This window comes from Mycteria americana, chromosome 1 (assembly GCF_035582795.1).
Source record: "Mycteria americana isolate JAX WOST 10 ecotype Jacksonville Zoo and Gardens chromosome 1, USCA_MyAme_1.0, whole genome shotgun sequence".
Classification (NCBI taxonomy): domain Eukaryota; kingdom Metazoa; phylum Chordata; class Aves; order Ciconiiformes; family Ciconiidae; genus Mycteria; species Mycteria americana.
Window position 1 is genome coordinate 193863185 of NC_134365.1, and position 23566 is coordinate 193886750.

The window sequence follows — 23566 nt, forward strand, 5'->3', positions numbered from 1 at the left end:
TTTGTGTGGTACTTTGTACACTTTTGATAATACTTTGTTAGGTTTGACAAATAGAAACTGAGAATCTACTGACTATTGAGTCAGGCATATTAACAAATACCTGAAATAGATAAGATGGCCATGATAAGTTCAGCTCCTGTAAATATTTCTAGAAAAAAAAAAGTTATGTTTTGTCTTTTCTCCTCCATGGCCAGGGATGGTTCCACAGAAATGTCTCAAAGAATCACTTTATTCATGTATACCCCTTTAAGTGTGCATGTATTTACAAGGTAGTTTGTACAGCAAAATTAATACAGTGTGAGGAATAAAATCTTCTCTTAGGAGGAGAAATTCAGTAACAGTTCTGGCTTCTATTGCAGCAGTATTTCTCTGGTGATTATCTTGGCTGTCAGGATTAACAACTGTGATCTTTAGGAGAGTCTTCGGCTTGGAAACAGGATGAGGAAAGGACAGAATCCAGAGCTGAGCAATCTGGGTCTAGGATTTTGGAACAGAATAACGTAAAAGGAAATAGTTTGTTTGCAAACTTGCTAGTTTTAGAGTTTCAAGATACATAAAACAGGATTTTGTCATATCAACTTAGGTCCAAGATTTTAAATATTCTGGGTTTGGGTTTGTGTGTGTATATGTAGAATTCGGGCAAGAGAGAAATCTAAGCTGTTACAGAGTTATGGGTGATGAGTTTGACTGGTTGGATCAGTAATTTGCTTACAGTTGAACAGATTATTTTAAAAGTAAAATAAAGTATGAGGGTTGTTTGAGAGGAGTGATTAATTAACATTCATATTCCACAAGTAACTAGATAGAGGCATATCAAGGCTCTTGACATGCCAGCGTTCATAAATGCAGCTTCTTTCCATTAAACCCCACATCGCCATTTGCAATGTGCCTGCCTGTTTTCCTCCAGCTTGACTGATATCTCTTTGACTTACTTTGTAGGGTTGATATAAGCTGATATTCCTAGTGGCAGGGGCTTGCTTCAATTATAGACACCTGACTTCAGACTTACAGAAATATTTGTTGATAAGGTCAAGTGCCAATGTTAGTTTAATACTGTAGTGTGATACCTGAATTTAAGTGTACCTTCTTAGAATCAAAATCTGAAGGAAACACAGTGAAGAGCATGACCTGATTTTGAAGGAAAGAAAAATACCAGCACCTGAAATCAGCTTTCTTCAGTTGTTGACTAAACTTCTCTGAAATCATGATACATTGAATTAACTGGTTCTGAAGGAAATTCTGACCTTCAGTGAGAGTGGATGCAGAGGAGCCCAGGTGATTTGATGCCAAGGGAATATTAGATCTGGTTTGGGTACTGCCAGATGTTAGGGACCAGAGGGAGGGTGTTTACCTGTATCACTTAGACATTCTTATGGAGTGTATTTGAGTGTCTAACTGTCTTGCATGAGATCATGAAGAGGTAGCAGATGTCATTTTAAAGAGGAGTGGTAGCCTACATGATGTACAGCTTGTGATGTGTTTGTATGTACCTTTTTGTTTTGTTTCCATAGGCTCCAGTGTTTATTGTTTATATACAGACATTGTATGTTAGCTATTGCCTGTGTATCATATTTTGAAATGCTGTATAAAATGTGTTTGTGTTGATTTCAAACATTTCTGACAGTTTCAAGTATTCTTACCAGTTTTGTTTCTTTGCAGCTTTTTCTGCACAAGCGAATCAGCTCTTTACTCCTCATGGTTCTAATCCTTCAACACCTGCTGCTACTCCAGTCCCTACCCCATCACCTGTCAAGGCAATAAGCCATCCATTAGCACCTGCAACTCCACTCATATCTGGGATGAACATGTCTACCCCTGTCCTTCCTGTTTTCCCAGGACAGGTCTCCTCTTCCATCCATACATCTCAGCCATCCACCCCAACCCCTACTGTCATCAAATCCCTTTCATTGCCTGGTGTTCCTGTCACATCTGTTCACAGTGCAACCTCTACCCCTATCCCTGCAGTTTTTTCTGGCCTGGCTTCTATACCCACTGCTACGCCAGCTCCGCAAGGTTCTTCCACGCCATGTGCCACACCTGCACCTAGTGAAGCTTTCGCATCTGCTACTGCACCATTTGCTGGCCTCCCGTTCTCTGCAACCTCTTCAATTGCTTCCGCTAATAATCCCACTCCATTGTCATCAGTTTTCGCTGGCCTCCCTTTGTCCTTGCCTCCCAACGCCCAAGGGATTTCTAGTCCTGTTCCATCTACAATTGCTAATTCTCCTGCCACTACCATTCCTGGTTCGCTTAGCTTACCTAACCCAATTTTGTCTGTCTTAAAGGGATTTCTGACATCAAATGACACTTCATTAATCAATTCATCTGCTTTACCTTCTGCTATGACAAATGAGCTTGCTTCTTTATCTGCTCTTGCTAATCAAAGCTCTGACCCTCCCACTTCCTCTGTCAACAAATGTTATACTCCATCAGCCACCCCCACCCCACAGCGTTCCTCCACACCTGGGCTGGCCATTTTTCCAGGTCTTCCATCCCCATCTGTGGCCAATTCTAGTTCCACTCCTCCAACATTGCCTGCACAGTCACCTTTAACCACTTCACCATCAATTATGCCAGTCAACTGTGGCTCATCAGCCTCCCTCTTGCATGGCACAAGCCCTACTAATCCTGATCAGCAGCTCTCATCAGCCCCAGCTGCCACAAGTATCCCAGTTCTGGTCAAAACAGAACCCATGAGTCCTACCCTCTCGGCCTTCAAAGGTCCTTCTCATTCAGCTGGCCCTTCTCATGGCACTATAGGACTGTCGGCGCTTGGGCGTGCATACACCTCAGCAGCTTCAGTGCCAGTCAGTTTACCCAGTTCCCTGAATCCAGCGCTATCAGGTCTCTCCTCTTTGAGTGCTCCTCTAAACAATTCCAGTTCTCTGGCCTCCATTTCCCTCGCCCCACATGGCTCCTCTGCTTCCATTGCCCCTGTGTTCAATGGACTTCCTCCTTTTACATCTCTAACCAGTAACTTTGCTTTTACTGGTAATCCAGCACTTACGCCACCCGTCACTCTCCCAGGGTCTTTGTTAGCTACTCCGTCTACAACCGCTTCAGCCGTGTCTGCCCCTCATGTGAGTTCCACCGCCGCCGTACTCTCAGGACTCGCCGCCTCAGCAACAGTCTCTGCTCCACCCTTCTCGCTTAACTTGTCCAGTGCTGTCCCTTCCCTTTTTTCTGTTGCCCAGGGACCTCTGGGATCATCAAACCCATCCTTCCCTGGTTTTCCTGTCTCTAACACACCCTCTGTCACTCCTGCTCTCCCTTCTTTCCCTGGCCTCCAGGCATCTTCTGCAGTAGCAGCAGTTGCACCGTTGCCGGCAGCTGCCACAGCCCCATCTCCGGCTCCGGTCCTGCCAGGGTTTGCCTCGGCCTTTAGCTCAAACTTCAACTCTGCACTTGTTGCACAGGCTGGGTATGTTTCTGTTTCTGAAGGAGGTCACAACCATTTCTTTTTCTCTTGAGCAAAACACTGATTTTACTGTAGGCGTAGAGATTATTTTCACTCATAGTTAGTAATTACAGTTAATTTTAAAGTTAATTCACCAGTAGATTTCCACCTGTCTTTAGAAACTGATAGGGTAGTTACTAAATAGGTTGTCCTCAGTAGTCCCCGTTATGACAGTCTAATCCACTGAGGTGCTGAGTGATCTTATTTCCCAGATGAGGATACTTGGCACCTCCTAGGCTTTTACAAGAATGGATTCCACGTGGGCATCCATTGACACATCCAGGTAACAGCAGACAGTACCTTAGAAGTTCCTATGTTTTAAGGAAGTACTCAGCATTAACTTCAGTCTGTAAAGTTTTTTTGTGTGCAAACTGTAGGCACAGCCGAGGTACAAAAATTTCTGAGTTCCCCTCTTAGGTGTGCTCCAGACAGTCTTGGTTTGTGTGTGCATGAGTAATTTGTAGGTGGGTAGAGACTGGGCTTCTGTTTGGAAATTCTGGCCTTTATGAGGTTTAGAAAAAGAGGTGGTTTTCTAATTTATATAGACATAAGCTTAGAGAGAGAGAGAAACATAGGATATAACACGATGTAGATGTTTCTAATAATAGCCGCATCTTGACATTCTTTCAGCTTGACTTCTGGACTACAGACACCGGGAAGTGCAGTTTTTCCTGGTCTTTTATCTCTCCCTGGTATCCCTGGCTTTCCCCAAAGTGCCGCACAGTCTTCCTTACAGGAATTGCAGCATAGTGCGGCTGCACAGTCAGCACTACTACAGGTAACATGCCTATTTGTTAATACTGTTTTGCTTCCAGTAATTGTTTGAGCATGTACTTGCGTGTTAACTTCTCGGGATTAGTTTAAGTCAGTAAATTATTAAAACCCCTAACCTGTTTGAGAACTGATTACAAGGATGATGATAAAGAACAACTCATATTAATTTCTTACTCAAGGCCAATGCACAATGCTTCTGGATGTTATGAATATGATTAAACCCTTTTTGAAAACTCTTTGTAAAATGGGGAGGAGTGAAAGAAAAAAGAAAAGACATGAAAGTGAAATTTTTGCTAGGTTTGTGTTAAATCTAATGAGCTGGCCATGTAGTTGCAAAATTTGTGCTCAGTTCCAGTCATTTTAATATGTAAAGATTTCTGTGGAAAACCACTTTCTTGTGAGTTATGTGCCTCTCTACACAGACAATCATGTTGTCCTGAATTTGTGTCTGCTGTGGTTGTGCCTTTCTCTTGATAGTTCCCACAAATACAATTGTTGTAATAGAAGCTTGAGGTGGCTTTAGGTAATGTGTAGTTTCATTGTCTCTCTTGTCCATGAAACAACTTGTTTCAGTCATCAACCTATATAAGTTAACTAAAACTATCATCAGAGTTTGTATTCAGAAGTTTAGTTTGCCTGTTGTTAAAAACGGCCTCTGTAGATTAAGGATTCTGGTAGGAAATTTGTCCTTCTCTACAAAACACCAGAAGAGGCAGTTGAGTGTCATGAATTAATGTTTTATCTCTTCTGTGACACATCAGTTTTTGAAATGCAGCATGTGTCTAAGTACTGTTCCATATGCAGAATGTTGTCAGATATCTTTTGAGTATCAGGGGAAATAGATCGGAAGAAGCGAATTACTTAATCTAGGCCATGCTGCTTTTGCAGCTCAGGAATTTATTTATTCTGTAGAAATCTATATACACAGATTGCATTGAGGAAATGTCAGTTTTATTGTTTACAAGTTCCAATCACTAAAATTAACACTTAGCTACTCGAGCAATGAAGATAAAGAAAGTTCAAAGTCATTGAAATACTACAGCTCCTGATTAAGCTATGCCTTCCAAATCAGCTGTGGCTTACTCCACTGGAAAGTAAATGCCATTAACGCTTCTTCATTTTTCTTCTTAATCCAACTGCTTTCCTCATTCTCTGGTATTTCAGAGCAATAGTTGCACTACAGTTTAACATCTGCGTATAGGTGCATTGCTTATCTCTGTTCTTTGCACACTTCAGATTATACTTTGTTTTTTTTGGCTTGAGTAGGACTGGTATTGTGCCTGAAATTTTGCTTGATTTAGATTTTGTTTATTTCTTTGTTTTTATCAGTGCTGTTTCCTAACTTCTTCTCTTCCTTGAAGGCACATTCTGCTTCTGCTCTGGAGAACTATACAGCTCAGCCTGAAGGTTTTGCTAACTATCCGTCAACACCAGGAACACCATTTTCATTGCAGACAAGTCTGCCCCAGAGTGGATGGCAATAAATACCAGACATTTTTAAAGACTGCAGTGGTTGCTTGACAGAGCCTGATCCTTTTCACTTTGAAGGCTGTCTCCGTGTTAGTGGGAGCGTGGTCTGAATTGGGGAAGAAGGGGGAAAACATGAGGGTAAAATGATTCCAGGAGGCTGTGTCAGATGTCAAACCTAATTTGTGATTGCATTTAATTGATTCAGGGTCTGATCCTGTAAATTGCTGAGCATCCTTGACTCTCCTTTTAGCTTATGAGTTGAATGTTTGGTGTCTTACAGGATCAGGAACATTCAAACAGATGCTTATGTAAATAGAGCAATTGGCTGTCAAACTGAATGGGGAGAACAAGTATACTTAATAGTGTGTATAAGCACCTATCCTGTTATGTTTTGTATGGTATATATGGTTAATATAGAATGAGATCTAGACTGAAACTAGATGCTTAAAGCTGTAGATGATCTTTCATCTAGATGCACACTTCCTGTGTGTGCGTAGATCAAGGTCAGTTTATGGTTCTTTGGATCTTTTCTTCGTATGTGTGAGGATCTCCTGTTAGCATCAGCAGTATGTTAAGGGGAGGCTAGATCAGAGGGGTGTGGGGGGTTTCTTACGCTTTGAAATACTGTCATGGGCTTGCTGCTGAATTGAGTACTCCTTTGTCTGAATCCGAACAGGAGAGCTAGGAAATGATGCTGTACTGTATTTGGGTAGAAGTGGACTATGTTTTACTGGAGTATGGTTTAGCTAGCTGAGAATATGTCTTTCCAGAGTACAGAAAAGCATTTTAATTTGCCTCTAAAATAATGTTCCATAACATTCTCCCTGCCCCCACACCTCTCTGTGAATGAAATAATTGTACTGCGGATAGGCTGCCTATCCAGCACTTTTGACTGCAGACTTTTGTGAATGTTTACAGACATGGGTCAAGTTCTTCTCTCCCTTATATTCATAAACTCACTGGTTCTCTATACGCTTTTCAGCTATAAACTGCAACTTGATGGTGCTTATGTTGCGAATGTAAGTGGGAGCAGAATTTGGACCATGGATTTTTTAGTATTTTTCCTTGGAAAATGTACATGATTTTAAAGGCATATAGCTAAATTAACTGTATTGGTTAGGAAGGGTTATGACGCAGCATATAGAAAGGTCTTGCTTTGTTAGTGAAATTCAGTTGTGCACTCTTATAATAACATTAGTACCTGTGGCAATGTGTAACACATCATTGAATACCATCTATTTAAGATAAACTCTTGATCATGTTCTAGAGACAATAGAGATGAATGAAATTCAATCCTGTGATTGAATTAAAACGTAGAGGATACTATACTACTACTATACTGTAGAAAAGCTCTGCACCTAGAGTTTTACTTTTTTAAAGATGAATTCTGCTGGGAGACGTTGCTAATGTATTTTCTTTCAAGATGTGAACAAACTTTTTTAGAACATTAATGGAAATTCCTGTATTGGTTTTTAACACAGTTTTTTTAAATAAAAGGTTTACAGTCATGGCAAAAAGGCTTTGCTGACTATTTACATATTTGCCTAAAATACAGATGAATAAACTTGTTTTTACTAAGACACTTCCTAATGTTTGATCTTGCTTATGCTGTTTCTTTATCACGCAGAATTATATACTGAATTATATAATTGGTTTTCTAAAGAGTGGCAATAGAAATATCCTATGAAGTGTTTAGATAAAGAATTTAAATAGTTCCTCGATACTTTGTCAGCAGTTGGGTAGTCTTGCATTTTAATAATCAAATTTACATATTACTTTAAGATCAAGCATAGTGCACTTTTACATTTTTTAATTTTGTGAAATCTGTTGAATTCTAATGATTCTCCACTCTGAACTGCTTTTAAAATCAGTGTCTTATATCTTGACTCAAGAAATCTGTGGAAAAAATCTCTGCCATCTTTCATGATACTTTCCTTCTCATTCTTTTCATGACTTGTTCTTTGTAGATTTGTAGATCAATTGGAGAAGGAGAAAATAAAAATATAGGTATCTTCTCGAGCAAATTGGCTTTTGTCCCAGAGATATGAATATAAAGCAGTTGAAAGTCAGTACGCATTTTGTAACCTTACTGAGGTGCTGAGTTTGATCTCTGATTTGAGTCTTAGTTTCCCCATCAAGCAATCAAAGTTTAAACTAATCCACATTGCCTTGTAGTCAAAAACAAGTACCAGATATCAGCTGTTACGAAGTGTTTCATCAAAAAGTAAGCAGTTCGTACCTCTGTTTCTGAAAACATCTATTGAAAGGTCATGGAGTGTAGGTTGTTTTTTTCTGTCTGAACATTAGACAACTCAAAGATACCTAAGAGACTGTGAAGCCCTGTTTCTCCAAATGAAATTAGGTGAGAAGTAGTGAATATCCACTGTATTAAATGCTATTCTCCTGAAACAAGGTACTTGCTAAGTGGTGTCTAGCCATTTTACCTTTACCCAGAAAAGAGTATTTCATGCACAGATAGTGTAGTTTTACATAGAAGCTCATCATTGGTGTTAGACAAGTGAACAAATAGGCTAAGCAGTATTAAACTGTCAAGTTTTTTTGTTTAGAATGGGCTCTCTGGTTCTTAGCGAATCATATTGAGCAGGATTTTGTAAATTGAACTTTCCAGTGGTTAGGATTAAGGTAAGTTTCAATTTCTTAACTATTTCTCCTGATGTAAAACTGTTTTTTATTAATTTTTTTCTCTTCAGGAATAAAGTCTGTGTTCTGCATTGCAGCAAACTCCTGTGACCCAGCCTTGGAATTTCTGAATGGGGTGACTTGTCCTGAGCTCTTCAATGCTTACTTGAGCACCATTTTTAAAAAGCCAAGGAAAAGTCTGCTCCTGAGGCAAACCATGCTGGATCTTACACTGAGCCTGTGCTGGGAAGGGGCTGTTGCTGTATGACTTAATTCTGGACTAACTATGATTTTTTCATTGCTCAAGTTGGCTATTACTGCTATGTTTCAGCTATGTTGACAGACTGCAAAGATAAGGTACAGTGAAATGTTCTTTGAAATAAAATTTTATTTGGAACAACTAAGAACATATTGGCATTGTGTTTGCAAATACAAGTTCCAATATTTATTTCAAGTGCTTTAATTGCAGCTGTACTGAATATGAGAGAGCAATTTTCTGTCCTCTTCTTCCTCTGATTTGCAAGTGAGTGTTGTGAGCTTGGCTGGGCCTGGAAGGCAACTTGCCATGGTATGAATGTTCTTACTTTCTTGCAAATTGCCTTCTTTTCTGGATTGAGATGGGAGTGATCCTGTTGATTGTCTGCCTGATGACTGTCTCTAATATTTACTCATGCTCTAGTGAAGTGTAACCAAAGGGGTGCCTCCTGTCATCTCCCCACCTTCAGCTATTGAAAGCTGATGCCATCTTCACGAGGAGGAGGAGCAGTATGGGGATGCTCCTACAAGCAATAGGATGGTACTGTTAATCTTCTCTATGTCCTGTCCCTTCTTCTAAATTTAGATCTGGGGGAGAGGAATGACGAGCCTGAAGCAAATCGGCTAGTGTCTATTCTGGGGGCAGAATTCAGGGGCAGGAAAGGACTAGACTGAGAAGTCTTTAGGGAATGGCCAAAGCCCAGTGTATGGGAAGGAAAATAGTACGGGCCTAAAAAGGTCAGAAAAAGACAAACTGAAACCTACAACTTTGTTATATGCAAATCTCATGTGAGGACTGCCTGATGACTTTGATACCTTTGGGACTGGTACTGTTTAGAAATGGCTGTGTGTAAGAATTCCATTTCTGGTTTTAACAAACGTTGAAGTGGGTGCTGGGTCTGTAGGATTAAGTTTCTGCAACTGGATACTTTAGGGAAATTGTAAAGGACTGGTGCCATTTGCAGATGTAGCAGTTGGTGCAGAGAACTGTCGGAGAATGGCCTCCTTACAGGTAAGCACCTAATCATCGTGCCTGACCTGAGCCTTTGTGCTGCTTTTGGAACAGAAGTTGAAGGCTGTAGCTACATCAGCACACTGCGGAAATAGCTGAACTGCCACCGACGCGAACCACGTTCATCTAATGTTGCTTCTAAGTCAGTAAGGCCTGCTAACGTGGCTCTGGACTCTAACTGGTTTTCTTTGTGGTATTGCTCCATGGCACAGGGCTGTGCCAGGCTGTTCAGCACCAGTGAACTTGCAGCTTGTAAACTGCTTTGCCCCAGAGTCCTCATGTATTTTCTTCTCTGAGTGTTTTGTAGCACTTCAGGACATGAGTTATCCACATGCCCCAGTATAGCCTCAAGGAGAAAGGATTAAGATTGCCCTGCCTTTGACTTCAAATTCTTGAAACGGGGAATAAAAGTGCAGCTGAAGTTAACATGGAGAAACTAATACAGTGATGTTCCTGAACATAAAAGAAAAAGACCATCTGCTTTAGTCACCTTTCAAGGGATATATTTACAAGCACCTCAGGGAATTATCAATAAACAGCAGGGAGCAATTATTTCTGTTAGATTTTAATATGTTTTGCTCATCTATCTGATGGTATAAGCAGCTGTGTAGATTGTGGCATTCAAATGGCTTGGAATAAAGTTTTCAATAAAACTGAGTTGCTCTAAAATTAAAAAAAAAAGATGTTGGGGTAGTGTTACATGTTATGTTTTTGCTTCTGAAATAATTAAAGCACGTTTTTCTTCTAACTGCTCACCCTTGCGGCCCTACTAGTAGGCATCTGTCCTGAACAGGTTTGATCTTACAGTTCAGTGTGAGAAGCCAAATAATTAGGAAAATGCTACAAATGACTTCAAATGGATATTGTCACATATTTGGGAGGGTATTGCAATAAGCATGTCAATCCCAGTTTTGCAAGCTGTTCGTGCTTATGGTTTTCACTGTGATTTAAAACAGCCATTCAACGGTGTAGTTTCCTCTCTCTGAAGCTGAAAGAGGGTTCTCTGGGAAGCAGTCAGCTTTGAATGACCCGTCTGGGGCCAATGTGATTACTGGCAGGGATGAAGACTTAAGTGAATTGAAGCTGGAGCCAGATCTTCAGCGATAGTCTAGATGATGGATGCCCACAGAAAACAGCCATATAAGTAATGCAGCTGTATGTCAAACCCAAATTACATAGGAAAAGCCACCTGTCATGTTTTCTCAAATAACAAGCAACAGACTTGTGTCCTTTGAGAAGGCTGCTCTGGGCTGCTGCAGCCTTCAGAAATGGCTTAGTCTGAAATGCTATGCTTGGTTTGATTGTCAATATTGAAAAGTGTTTTGTGAAAAATATTCTTGTTGGGGAAAATTTTAAGACTTTGGAGCTGAAATGCTTCTGCTGTGGTTTTTAGGTTATCTGGCATAACAGGGTTCAACCTATTGTGATGTACAGTATCAAGAAGTGTGTGATGAGCTATTCTACACAGCACAGGGACCTCACCTGGAAGATCATTTATGTTTCTAGTGTTTGAGACCTGAACAGTAGCTGAGCCCCATAATATTAAGAGGTGTACAGCAGAGGAGCAGTCCTCAATCTGTACCCCCTGGCTTTATAGAATCATAGAATCATTTAGGTTGGAAAAGACCCTTAAGATCATCAAGTCCAACCATAAACCTAACACTGCCAAGTCCACCACTAAACCATGTGCCTAGGTGCCATGTCTACATGGCTATGTCTTTTAAATATCCCCCGGGATGGTGACTCAAGGACTTGCCTGGACAGCCTGTTCCCATGCTTGACACCCTTTCGGTGAAGAAATTGTTCCCAATAGCCAGTCTAAACCTCTCCTGGTGCAACTTGAGGCCATTTCCTCTTGTCCTATCGCTTGTTACTTCGGAAAAGAGACCGACACCCCTCTCCCTACAACCTCCTTTCAGGTAGTTGTATAGAGTGGTAAGGTTTCCCTTGAGCCTTCTTTTCTCCAGGCTAAACAGCCCCAGTTCCCTCAGCTGATCCTCACAAGACTTGTTTTCTCTTTATCTTCACTTTCTGTCTTGTCTTGTTCTTGTTTTTTTCTCTCTGGTGACAGATATTACTGATTCATAGAAATAATTTCCAGCTTGGATTTTGTGGGGTGTAAAACCAGCTGGGCCAAGTGCATCCCCAGCCAGAAGACAGCCACAGAAGACCATGGAGTTACATCAGAGACAACCGTGATCCACAAGTCTTTGTTTTTGTAAACATCCCCTCCTCACCAGGGTTACTGACTTCCTGAGAGCTCTTGTGCAAGCGGGGATTTCTCCTCTCGCCCTGCCTCTCTTCAGCGCTTCGCATGAGCGCTGTGCTGCTTCAAGGTATGCTGCTGTCTCGTCTGTGAGGGTATCGGAGCTTCCCTCGAATGGGATGGGTCCCCAGAGAGAGACGCCCAAGAAAAACAACACAGAGCATCTAATTGGTAAGCCTTGCTTTGTGTGTGTGTGTGTGTGTGTGTTTCTCAATAAAAAGGAGCAAAACTAACTGAACAAAAAAAGTACATTTGAATCCAGGCATTCATCGTGTCTCCCACATAGGCTGGAGATGAAAATTTAGCATCTGCCACTGAGTGACAGAGCAAATTACCTCATACTGCCCTGCCAGCACGCCCCAGCATCTACCTTCCGGCAAAAGCACCCCAGGGGCTAAAATGGCTGATTCAGCTGTTGATACACTCCTGTACGTAGGAGTGGGGTGGAAAGGGAAAAATATGAGTTAGCGAGGGAAGACAGAAGAATTTTTCAGCCCTGAAAGTGCACTGGATGTGCTTGGACTTGTGTGATGAGCACCTGGTGCTCTCTGCAAGCAAGGGAACTGCTGCCAAACCAAAGCCGTTACTGGCGATGGGTGCTGCTTTCACCATTGTGTCTGGCCGTTAGTACGGATAGTACAGTGGGACAAGCGTGAGTCTCGGCAGGATTGATTTGGGTGCTTGTAGAAAGCAGGAGGGTGCACAGTGGTTACAAAAGGCTGAGGCTGCTCCATCTCTCTTCGTTGCTGCAGGAGACCTGGGAGATTTTTGCCCGCCGTTCTTTATATTCTTCACAAGACAACTTGGACGTGAGCTTTTCATTTGCTTTTCAAGTTTGACAACCACGTCATGGTTTTGTGTATCAAGTGTGCTCATGATCATAGAATCGTAGAATCATTGAGGTTGGAAAAGACCTTTAAGATCATTGAGTCCAACCGCAAATGAGTGTGTCAAGAAAAAAAGAAGTGAATCTTACGAGTGTCCTGGAGCTTTTCCACAACTGCTGATTGATGAGCTCACATTCAGCAGTGCATTGCAGCTCTTGGTTTGCTCTAGACTGTAGACCCAAGTGAGGTTTTTGGTAGTTGTGACTACTGTAATCCATATACAGGCATGGCAAAACCAGGTCACCGATATGTTGGGTTGTGACTGATCCTCGTTCTTCAGTATTGTGTTTTTCTAGAGTCTTCCATTTGTCTTGTGGTTAAATGGTTTGAAACTTTGGGGTAATCTGAAAATATTTGTGGTGGTTTTTTGAGGTCTAGGTCTGGATTCACTATTAAAAAGGCATACTGTCATATCCTGCTTTTCTCATTGGAATCTACATTGGCAACAGGATCTGTAGGGCAGTTCTCATGGAGAAGGATTCACTTGTACTTTGTCAAGTTTTGGATGTGTGCTTCTTGTCCATAGTGGTGATAAGGGATATCTTAACCTACCTCTTCTGAGCTGCTTGAATATCAGTCTGAAGGGTGCAGGCATTTGTTCCCAGCCATTCCCTACCATCTGTGGATTGTGTCATTCCTACCACGTATCTTCACATTGGTCTCGGGCGGATGATGGCAGGTGAAGTTACAATCCAAAATTGCTTTTGAAGAGGTTCTTCATGACCAAGTTTGGCACTGGAGAAAAAGATCTTCAGCCATTTTTCTGTAAGCTAATAATTTAGGTGAAATAAAGAGAGGAGAACATTGAGTTCTGCTGAACAAAACATCCCTTCGTGATTAATTTCCCCAGGCTTCAGATAAAGAATTCTGAATGATGCCCATTCCACAAGTTTCCTTGATCTCTTTCCACTGGTTAAAAGCCGCCTGACTGCTGGTACTTCATGTACCTGTTGTAGCCTGACACACCACTAGCGTAACGTGAAGAACACTGTGTGGCAAACAAGCAGCAGTGAAAGCGTTAAAGGTTTTCACATTAAATCTTAGAAATCCTGTCTTCAAACACATGGCCTTAAGGTTTGCCTGGTAATTTACTCAGGGGAGCTCCTCAAATCTTTCCTACCGCTGATTGCAGCATGGCGATGATACCTCATTAAACAACCAGGGATTTAAAATTACTGTTTGTTGGAAAGGGTCAGGAAGAAAGCCAGGCTCCCGGTGCAGCAATTCTGTGCCCAGCTCTCGGGGCAAACAGTCAAAGGGAGTCCTGAAACTTGGCCCTCTTGGACACAAACGTATGTATGTGTGAGTGACGGAATCTGCAGCGGGGACCTCAGAAGCAGGACGGGAAAAACTGCAAGCAGCAAAGGGCTTGGTTCTAACATCCAGGTTTGCAGTTAACCTGGCTTCGTTGCCAGGATGTGTAGTGCAGCTATGCACCCAAGAGAAGAAGGAGCTGCAGGAGGGCTGTGTTGTGTCTCCTACGCCCGGGTGGCTGCGGGTTTTCTGACAAACCCGTCAGTCCCGCTCTGCTGGTCTGTTGGCTTGTGCCTTACAGATCAGGTAGCCTCACACCGTTTCACTGTGGTGACAAGTGTTTCCTCACAGTGTATAAAATGAATTGTTTTCTTTTCTATTTATCAGTTTCTATCTGCGTATGAATTTTATTTGATGTCAGAAATTCCCAGTGCTGCCCTGTACCTTTGAGGTAACCTATCCAAAACACGCTGCATCGCTGCATCAGCATGGGGGAGGTTCTCTGAGGAGACCTCTGAGCCTTCGTCCCTGTCTTCTGCCTCTTCCCCTTGCGTTGGGAAACGTAGGCTGTGGCAGTCAGCTTTACATCTGCTGATCGATGCTCATGCCTGCAAAAATCCTCTTCTGGCCCAAACCTAGCAGCCGGGCAGCCCTTAGGGCTAGCCCACCCTGGTGCTTCTGCTTTTCTTGTGACTCTCCTGATCCAAGGCATTTCTGCATTTAGCAAAATTCAGTCGACCTTGCGGCGGTCTGTCCTGGTGGCAGGACTGGCCTGTTTCACTCCTCGCCCTCTTCCGTGCCTCTTCTGTGAGGACCTCAGCAGTTCCAGCTGCTCTTCAAAGAGCAACAGCTGCTTGACCACCTTTCCCTTACAAAGATCCTCTCAAACTTTTAGTACTTGAACAACAACTCACCACTGCTTTCCCTTCAGGCGGTAAAATTATTTTGATATATTTTGATTTCATTATAATGAAATAATGAAATTTCATTATAATGAAATTTTTGGATGAGAACAGCTGAACACAGTGAGAGAACTGCTCAAAATGCATGGGCGTGCACGTTGACAGACACTGATTTTGAAGCTTGTGGTCCAGAAGATGAACTGGTCCATCAATATTCCTCAAAACTTTCATCTAAAGACAGTAGGAGTTCCCCTCATTTTCCTTATCAGCTGTTTCATACAAACTAAATCTTTTGCCCCAGCCGTGGCATGCTGGCAGAGATTCATATCCATGGATACTCCACCCAATGATGTATTTCTCCTTCACAGATGCTAGCTTTGGCAACGTTTTTCATTTTCCTTCTTTCTTTCCCGTTGCAAAATGTACTTTCTGAACTTTTTAACCTTTGGGGCAGAAGGGACATAAGGTTGGATATTTGATGAGGTGTTTTACAGCTTTCAGTGAGGAAGGAGGTAAGAGGGAACGAGTCTCTGTGGACTTTGCAGTCCCTCATGATTGCACTGGGCTAGATCTATATCCCTCAGAGAACTCTTTTCAAAATTTGCATTCACCGCTTTTCTTCCTTATTTCTTTTCTTATAGCTGACAGGCGGGAAGGACTTGGTGTGTGTGGCTGGATCCTGATTTCCCTTTCTTTCCTCCTGGCGCTTATTACCTTTCCTATTTCCATCTGGGCATGTATCAAGGTAAGCTAGTGAGATTTGGGGGACATAAAGAATGCTCTATGATCTTTGTTGTTACTTATGTTTATTGATTTGTTGATTTTGTTAAAACAAGGCACTTTACATCCACTTTTTCGAAATCCTAAGGGCTTGTAGCGAAGAGGTGGTCTGGGACCAAGAGATGCATGTTCTTCCACTGACTTTCTGTATCACCACAACTTACTCATTTAATTTCTTCCCATCTCAACTTCCATCATCAGTTGAACTTCCCTGCTTTACAACAACACTAGGAGAATAAATATACAAACTTTTCTAAAGAACTGATGAAAAACGGAGTAAGTCCCTGCATTGAGGGACTATACAACCTAAACCCACAGTCCCTTCAAGGTATAAGCATCATATGATTAATTTAAAGCAAATTTTAGGAGTGAGTTACCAGAGTGAGTGCCCTGAACACCAGGCCTTGAGTAGTCCTAATACACTAACCAAAGAAGTTAGGTAGATTATCTGAGGTGAGACATACTTTGCCCACAGTTCCTCTGAGTATAGCACTGGTGTTGAGAGTTGTGGGCAGCCTCATTAGATCAGTGGCAACTTTCATATTTGATCTGCCTTGTAAAATATTTTCAGGGCCAGAGTCTGAGTTTTTCCAGGAAACTATGAGGTCAGGAGAAGGCACAAAATGCCCAGTGACTTGCAGCTTTGTTGGTTCCTATATTATTTGTACTTTTTTTCACATTTAATACAGATGCTAAAGAGTAAAAAAATCAGTTCAGAGAGCAGGAATAGAGTTAGTTGTAAAACTCTAAATTTAAAATATTTTCCTAGGTTATCAGAGAATATGAACGTGCTGTTGTATTTCGGCTGGGACGTATACTGTCTAAGAAAGCAAAGGGTCCAGGTAAATGCATGCAGTTTTATTCTGTTAAGATGCACTGGTTTTATTTTATTACAATGCACTCTGACCACATAGAGAATTGCAGAGGTCCATTAAATCCTTCTCCATAGCACAGGGGGGGATGAGATGGTCCTCTCTGCTGCAGTTCATTTATCTGCAGGCTGTTTGTTTTTCTGAAGAGAAGATAAAGCCACCCCCCTGTCACAGCACAACACTGAAGGTGAGGACCTTGATGCCAGGCGTGGCTTTGCTGTTAAGTAGGTTGGACAACGGAAGGTTGAGTTCACGCTGCAGACGCTGGTGGGGGACCAGGGAGGTTTAAGTGCAGTCTTCAGCTCTACTGCAGAGTTTTTTGGGTGACTGTGACCACTCTCCCTGTACCTCACTTCCAACACTGCTCATTGCTGCCAGCTCTTTAGCTGTCTTCTGCTCTGAAAATTGTGAATGTGTCAGGGCGGGGACACTGCATCTATACAGAGTTTGTTACAGGCACCTAGGATCAGGTTACAAATCACAGATACAAACCAAACCCAACAACATGAGGTATTTGCATTGGTGCAGTTACCAGCTCTGTGCAATGAAACTGGGCAAACTGGAAGTTGAAATAAGAGGAAAAATCCTTTCCAGGTACTGGCTTTCCTCTTGAATAATAGCCATGTGGTCCAAAGAGCAGCTAGGGCAGGTGCAGAGCTCTTCTGCATGGCTCTGGGCACCTAAGCAAGGTGCTGAGATTAGAAAAATGGTTTTGTCAAGTCCCCCTCTCTAGCGATGGGAGCGTGGGGACTCCTTCACAGGACGGGTCAGATGTCAGGACAACGTTCCTAATGTGGAGACCCACAGGTGGTGCAGGAATCTGGGCCTGGGAGATGTCTTTCCTGGGGGCACACATACTGTACCATAAATGGCTTCTGATCTAAAGGGGGAAAACTAAATAAAGGCATAAAAGGAGTTTTTGTCAGAAGTCTCATGGCAGATTTGAGAGCAGAACTGTAATCTGGCCATTCCCAGACCAGAGCCCTAGGCTGTTAAGCTCCAATAAATTCATGTTATTTGCAGATATCTGCATTTCCCTCTGTTATTTGAAAATGCAAAACCTCACTGTTGTCACCTTCCGCAGCAGAAAGGACAGCGGTAGTTAATAAGGTGGGCTCATTCCCCACCCTGTGGATATTTCCATCTGTTCACTTTGCACAGGATACCTGGCTCTAGAGTTAGCTTTCAGAAACAAGTGTTTCACCTAATTATTTTTATTTTTCAGGTTTGATCCTCATACTTCCATGTACAGATACATTTATCAAGGTTGATCTTAGAACTGTTACCTGTAACATTCCTCCACAAGAGGTAACTATTCTCTAGCAGCCATCTAAAACAGAAATAAAATATAGAGCTGATTTGTGGCACAATCAAAAATAATGCAGGTGTTTTATAGTCTTGCAGTTGTGAGCTACTGTACAGAATTTAGCTTATTTGCTGTATCTTCTGACTGCCAAACTGCTTACAAAACTTCTACTTATGAAAACTTGCACATGCATCGTTGCAAGCCAAGCAAACTCCTCTTGCTGATGTTCAGAACTGTGAGATACAAGATAAGGGAGTGGGGGGTAGAACTGCAAATGGGAGTCAGAGAGGACAAGAGAGGAGACGCTAAAAAATTCCCAATTGTATTGTTATTCCACACATGGAAATGAAGCAGTAGACTAGCGTAACATATCCAGAATAGAATGTCCTAATAAAATTGGATCTGACATGCAGCTCGCCATTCACAAAAGCCTTCAGTGATGTTGTGGCTGCTGCTCGAAGGTAGGCACACCCTGCACGTTTCTTGAAAGGCAGGTTACGTATGGATAACAAATCTCCTTAAATTCAAAGGGGTTAGCAGACAATCATCCACAAAACTCAGATCCAAGCAGGAATGGGGAGTCGTATCTTTAGGCATTTTATTGAAAAACATTGACTGAAGAATTTAGTCTGAAGAATCAGTTGCTGAGCAATTTCTGTCCTTCTGGAAAAGTTTTGGTTTCGTGTGGTACAATGCTTCTCCACCATGGTACAATGCTTCTGCCGGTGGAGTTGGCACTGCTGTCTCCTTCCTTATGTGGAGAGAAGAGCAGGGTGGGGTGGGATGGCCCCAGGACCCCTTTGGCCCCTGGAATTGCCCGTTGTGTTCCCCAGGAGCTGTTTCTTGGACCGTTATCTTTCTGTAATCACAAAGAGCCTTTTCTCAGAGTGCAGGTTGCAGGGGTGCACGTGATGGAGTGAAAAATGGCTGCCCCAGAACGGAAGGCTGGAAGGAAGATGGTTGCAGTACTTGTGCTGTACAAAGCTTAGCAGCTTTTGGCAAGGCTTCTGCAGCTCTTGGCAGGGCTTCCGTGAAGCACTTACTTGCAGGCAAAAGATGCTGAGGAGGGAAGAGACAGCGGAGCATCATCAGTGCTTTGCTGAGGCCAACTGCCCGCTGAGGCACAGGGGGCTTGTCTGGCAAAAGATGACTCAACTCCTCTATGAATACTTAAATATTTTTCAGAGTTCCTTCTCACAATTTCTTGCGCTTTGCTTTTCGCTTTTGTTTTAATTTGCTGGTGTTTCTTACAAATACATTGTTTAGGGGAAGTAACACAGATCTTCCAGTCTGCATGCAATGTATAAAACCAGTAATGGCCCTTTCTACCAGAAAGGAAGAGGATAACCATCATTTAGTATTGCAGAAGAAATTCATGCAGGCTACGAGAGTCACTTACTGTTGAAACTGCTGTCTAAAGGCTATGTACAACATTTTGCCCTGGTTTAAACTATTGGTGATGCAGAATAACTTCCTTGAAGTTATTTCTCAGAGGAATAACAAAGAAACCAAATGAAATTCTTAATTTCCTTGAATTATCAGGGCCTTTTCCTCACTAAGGGGAAAAACAAAATTCCCCTTCCTTGGCAAGGGGTGTGTTATTGGATCCTTCTCTAATTCTGCACATTTCTCCAATTTCTCCAATGCAGGTTCTCACAAAAGATGCCGTTACTACCCAAGTCGATGGGGTGGTGTACTACAGGATCCACAGCGCTGTCAGCGCTGTTGCTAACGTCACTGATGTCCATTCGGCTACCTTCCTCTTGGCACAGACAACCCTGAGAAATGTTCTGGGTACACAGAGCTTGGCTCAGCTCCTGGCAGGTCGTGAGGAGATTGCACACAGTATTCAAGTAAATCTGGCTCTCAAAATTCACTGACAAGCATGGAGATTTGTTCTGGGGAGTAGCAGATTCGAAATAATCTCTCTTTCTTTCTTCAACAATGATAGCAAAGTTTTCCTCTATGTTTTTTTTCAATTATAGATCTCATTGCTTAGAGTCAGAAAGAGTTATTCTAAAGGTATTTCCCCAGGTTCTTGTAGAAGAGTTATTTCCTATCAAAAAGCAATGAAGATTCTGAAATTATCCATTGAGTTGAATAAATCTGTTTAGTCTTTGTACAGAGGCTGCTGCAAGCGGTGAGAAAGAAGTCTACTGCTTGTCGGAAGCTCTATCTCGAACAGACCCTTGATTAAGGTTTAATCAAGGCAGGGCTTGTATGTCCTGTCATAACAACTAAGAGTGCAGAACCGAGTTGTTTTATGCTTTAAAATGCCATCTGTTTTTTTAATTTGGCAGCCAAGGAGGGAGCAGAGAAGAAAGCCAAAACCTGATTTACTCTTTTCAGTCAGAGAAGAGACAAAGCCAAATAAAAGAGAAAGCGTACCCCTCTCCAGCCAGGACAGCAGCCATGGGCAGAGCGGGGGCACAGAGGAGCGTGCCAATGCTGCAGGGCTGTGCTGTGTCATTCACCCGTAGTGTGCTTCCACGTGCTTTTACAGCATCGTGCCGCTTTAGGAAGTTGCAGTAGCATTACGTCGTAAAAGGGAGAAGTTTGGTAAGTGCCCACCTAAAGAAAGGATGTGGAATCATAGTTTAGGAGAGAGACAGTAGAGAAGCCACACAGGAGACACCCTCTCTCAGACACTGGTGTTGATCAGCAGGAGTTTCATAAGGTTGCGGTACCCGTCGTACACACACCACGTTGGATGTTAGTGCCCCTGGAAGGCTCCGTCTTTCTGTTGTGCAGGTTTACATGCTGCCTTTCCTTCTGTCCAAGCGGCAGGGTACATCGCGTGGTTTTCTCTCTGCCATCGCTGTGCTCTTTGTGGTGGGTTGTGTGTTTGTCCCTAAGGCTATCCTTGACAGTGCCACGGAGCAGTGGGGAATCAAAGTGGCCCGAGTGGAGATCAAAGATGTGAGGATTCCTGTGGCCATGCAGAGGGCAATGGCAGCCAAAGCAGAGGCTGCTCGAGAAGCAAGAGCTAAGGTGAGACCTACAGCAATGTCTACCTCCAAGCTCCCATATCCTTGTCGCAGGCATCCAAGTGCCTGTCTGTTTTATCCTCATTGTGAAGGTGGATTTTCCTCACTATGGGCAGTGTCCAATGTGGTTTCCATTTCTCTTTCTTTGCAGATTGTGGCAGCAGAGGGAGAAATGAATGCTTCTAAAGCCCTCAAGCAGGCCTCCATGGTGCTGGCTGAGTCTCCAGCAGGTCTTCAGCTGCGCTACCTGCAAACGTTAACAACCTTGGCAGCAGAGAATAATTCCACCATTGTCTTCCCTCTCCCTATAAATATGCTTGAGAGTTTCGGGCAGAAAAATAGAGGGGGATAGAGACTGTTCTACTCTAGCTCCTTGGGCAGAGAGATTTAAAGGGTTTCCCAGGAAGCAAGGCATTCCAGATGATTACCAGAATTAAAGTAGAAGCATACTTTGGTCCTCTGTACCAAAAATAAGAGTAAAAATAGTTTAACAACTACACATAGCTCCCACATTAGGAGACTGCATTTGCAAAGTTCAGGCACTAAGCAGTTTCAGCTTAGACTCGTCTCCAAGTGAAACGGAAGAAAATGTGTAAAATGCAATAAAATGTGTAAAATGCAATAAAATATGTAAAATGCATGTTAGATCTAATGAAATTTTAATGATGCTTTCACCACATTTTACAGAGTCTTGAATGTAGCAATTATTTAGTGATTTGTCTGCTAAGCAAGAACCTCTGAGCTCTTGATGTACTCCACACAGCAAAAGGGTCAGATACTGGTATTTAACTCAAGTCCTGTGGAGTGGAAAAAAGGATTTGGCCTATAACCTTAGAGGTATTCTTTCATAACTATTAACAGAATTACTGGATAATTGGTATGTCAGTAGAACAACCTATTCTTTAGCTTATATGAGTAAAAATTAGCACTTTCTTTACTGACCTTGGCTGGATTTTGCCATATCACTGACATTTCTATAAGCTCTGTAATAAAAGGAAGATAATGTATGCCCATGCATTACAGTCACATTTCCTAAAGCTGAAAGCTGGGTGTGGTGGGTTGACCCTGGCTGGACACCAGGTGCCCACCAAGCCGCTCTATCACTCCCCTCCTCAGCTGGACAGAGGGAGAAAAATATGATGAAAGGCTTGCGGGTCGAGCTAAGGACAGGGAGATCACTCACCAATTACCATCATGGGCAAAACAGACTCGACTTGGGGAAATTTAGTTTAATTTATTACCAATCAAAAGTCAGAGCAGGATGATGAGAAATAAAACCAAATCTTAAATGACCTTCCCCCCACCCCTCCCTTCTTCACTACCGATTTCTCTACCTCCTCTCCCTGAGCGGCGCAGGTGGATGGGGAATGGGGGTTACAGTCAGTTCATCACACGTTGTCTCTGCGGCTTGTTCCTCCCCACACTCTTCCCCTGCTCCAGTGTGGGGTCCCTCCTATGGGAGACAGTCCTCCACAAACTTCTCCCATGTGGGTCCTTCCCATGGGCTGCAGTCCTTCACAAACTGCTCCAGTGTGGGTCCTTTCCACATGTGCTTTCCACGGGGTGCAGCCCTTCAGGAACAGACTGCTCCAGCATAGGTCCCCCACGGGGTCACAAGTCCTGCCAGCAAACCTGCTCCAGCGTGGGCTCCTCTCTCCATGGGGCCACAGGTCCTGCCAGGAGCCTGCTCCAGCATGGGCTCTCCACAGGATCACAGCCTCCTTTGCAAGCATCCACCTGCTCCAGCATGGGGTCCTCCACGGGCTGCAGGTGGCTATCTGCTCCACCGTGGACCTCCATGGGCTGCAGGTGGATATCTGCTCCACTGTGGACCTCCATGGGCTGCAGGGGGACAGCCTGCCTCACCATGGTCTTCACCAGGGACTTCAGGGGAATCTCTGCTCTGGTGCCTGGAGCACCTCCTCCCCCTCCTTCTTCACTGACCTTGGTGTCTGCAGAGTTGTTTCTCTCACATATTCTCACTCCTATCTTCCTCTGCAGTTGCGCAGTAGGTTTTTTTCTCCCTTCTTAAATACGTTATCCCAGAGGCGCTACCACCATCGCTGACTGTCTTGGCCTTGGCCAGCGGCAGGTCCATCTTGGAGCCAGCTGGCATGGGCTCTATTGGACATAGGGGAAGCTTCTAGCACCTTCTCACAGCAGCCACCCCTGTAGCCCCTCCACTATCAAAACCTTGCCATGTGAACCCAATATACTGGGGCAAACCTTGAGGAAAACGAATTTTCCTATATTAATTTAAGTATCTGTCTTTCACCCTCAGGAGGTTTCTTATCTTCCTTTGCAGATGTCATGAAACAGTGGTGCAGGTTTTCATAAAATAAGCCTTCCCCACCCTCCAACCATGCAATGCTTGGCAGCTGAGTGGGGCACATCATTGCAGATATCTGAGTTCAGCTACCATTATACCTGAGTTTACAGCCTTCAAAAATAGCCGGGTGGTTCACAGTGCTGGCACACAGTGACGGGCTGTCTGCTATGAATCTGAAGGTTCTTGTGGAGCAGCTGTTCTGGCGGGTGCTGCTGCCGGGTAGTGTCTCCTCCACACAAAGCTCACTGCTGCCCTCCTATCCCGTAGGGTCATTTGATTCCAAATTAACCAGATCAACATGGACCTATTAATTATCATATTGTTGATACAGGCCCTTCTTATTTTTACTGCAGTGTAACACAAGCAGTCCAGGTT

General features: G+C 43.1%; 2 protein-coding genes across 4 annotated transcripts in view; both read left to right on the top strand.

The window, feature by feature from the left end:
* Positions 1-9295, top strand: part of PROSER1 (proline and serine rich 1) — a 22473-nt gene extending 13178 nt beyond the window's left edge. For 2 of the 3 annotated variants that reach the window (XM_075490377.1, XM_075490399.1), the window contains 3 exons: positions 1660-3421; positions 4088-4235; positions 5593-8385. In XM_075490377.1, the coding sequence (XP_075346492.1) occupies positions 1660-3421; positions 4088-4235; positions 5593-5715 (2033 nt within the window). In that variant the 3' untranslated portion in view covers positions 5716-8385. Of the gene's footprint in view, positions 1-1659; positions 3422-4087; positions 4236-5592; positions 8386-8412 lie in introns of those variants that run through there. The other variant, XM_075490388.1, reaches the window with a different exon arrangement.
* Positions 9296-11725: 2430 nt separating this feature from the next.
* On the top strand, positions 11726-21792 carry STOML3 (stomatin like 3). Its single transcript, XM_075490421.1, has 7 exons — positions 11726-12045; positions 15559-15662; positions 16467-16539; positions 17795-17877; positions 19525-19728; positions 20732-20866; positions 21014-21792. Exons 1-7 carry the CDS (start codon positions 11994-11996, stop codon positions 21212-21214), a joined length of 852 nt encoding a protein of 283 aa, XP_075346536.1. The 5' UTR covers positions 11726-11993; the 3' UTR covers positions 21215-21792.
* Positions 21793-23566: the final 1774 nt, after the last annotated feature.

What these genes read in the sequence shown, in the direction of transcription:
- STOML3 (XM_075490421.1), top strand. Translation starts at nt 11,994, where the DNA reads ATGGGTCCCCAGAGAGAGACGCCCAAGAAAAACAACACAGAGCATCTA. An exon ending in CAACACAGAGCATCTAATTG is followed by an intron (nt 12,046 to 15,558) that starts GTAAGCCTTGCT and finishes CTTTTCTTATAG; the next exon opens with CTGACAGGCGGGAAGGACTT. An exon ending in GTAACATTCCTCCACAAGAG is followed by an intron (nt 17,878 to 19,524) that starts GTAACTATTCTC and finishes TCTCCAATGCAG; the next exon opens with GTTCTCACAAAAGATGCCGT.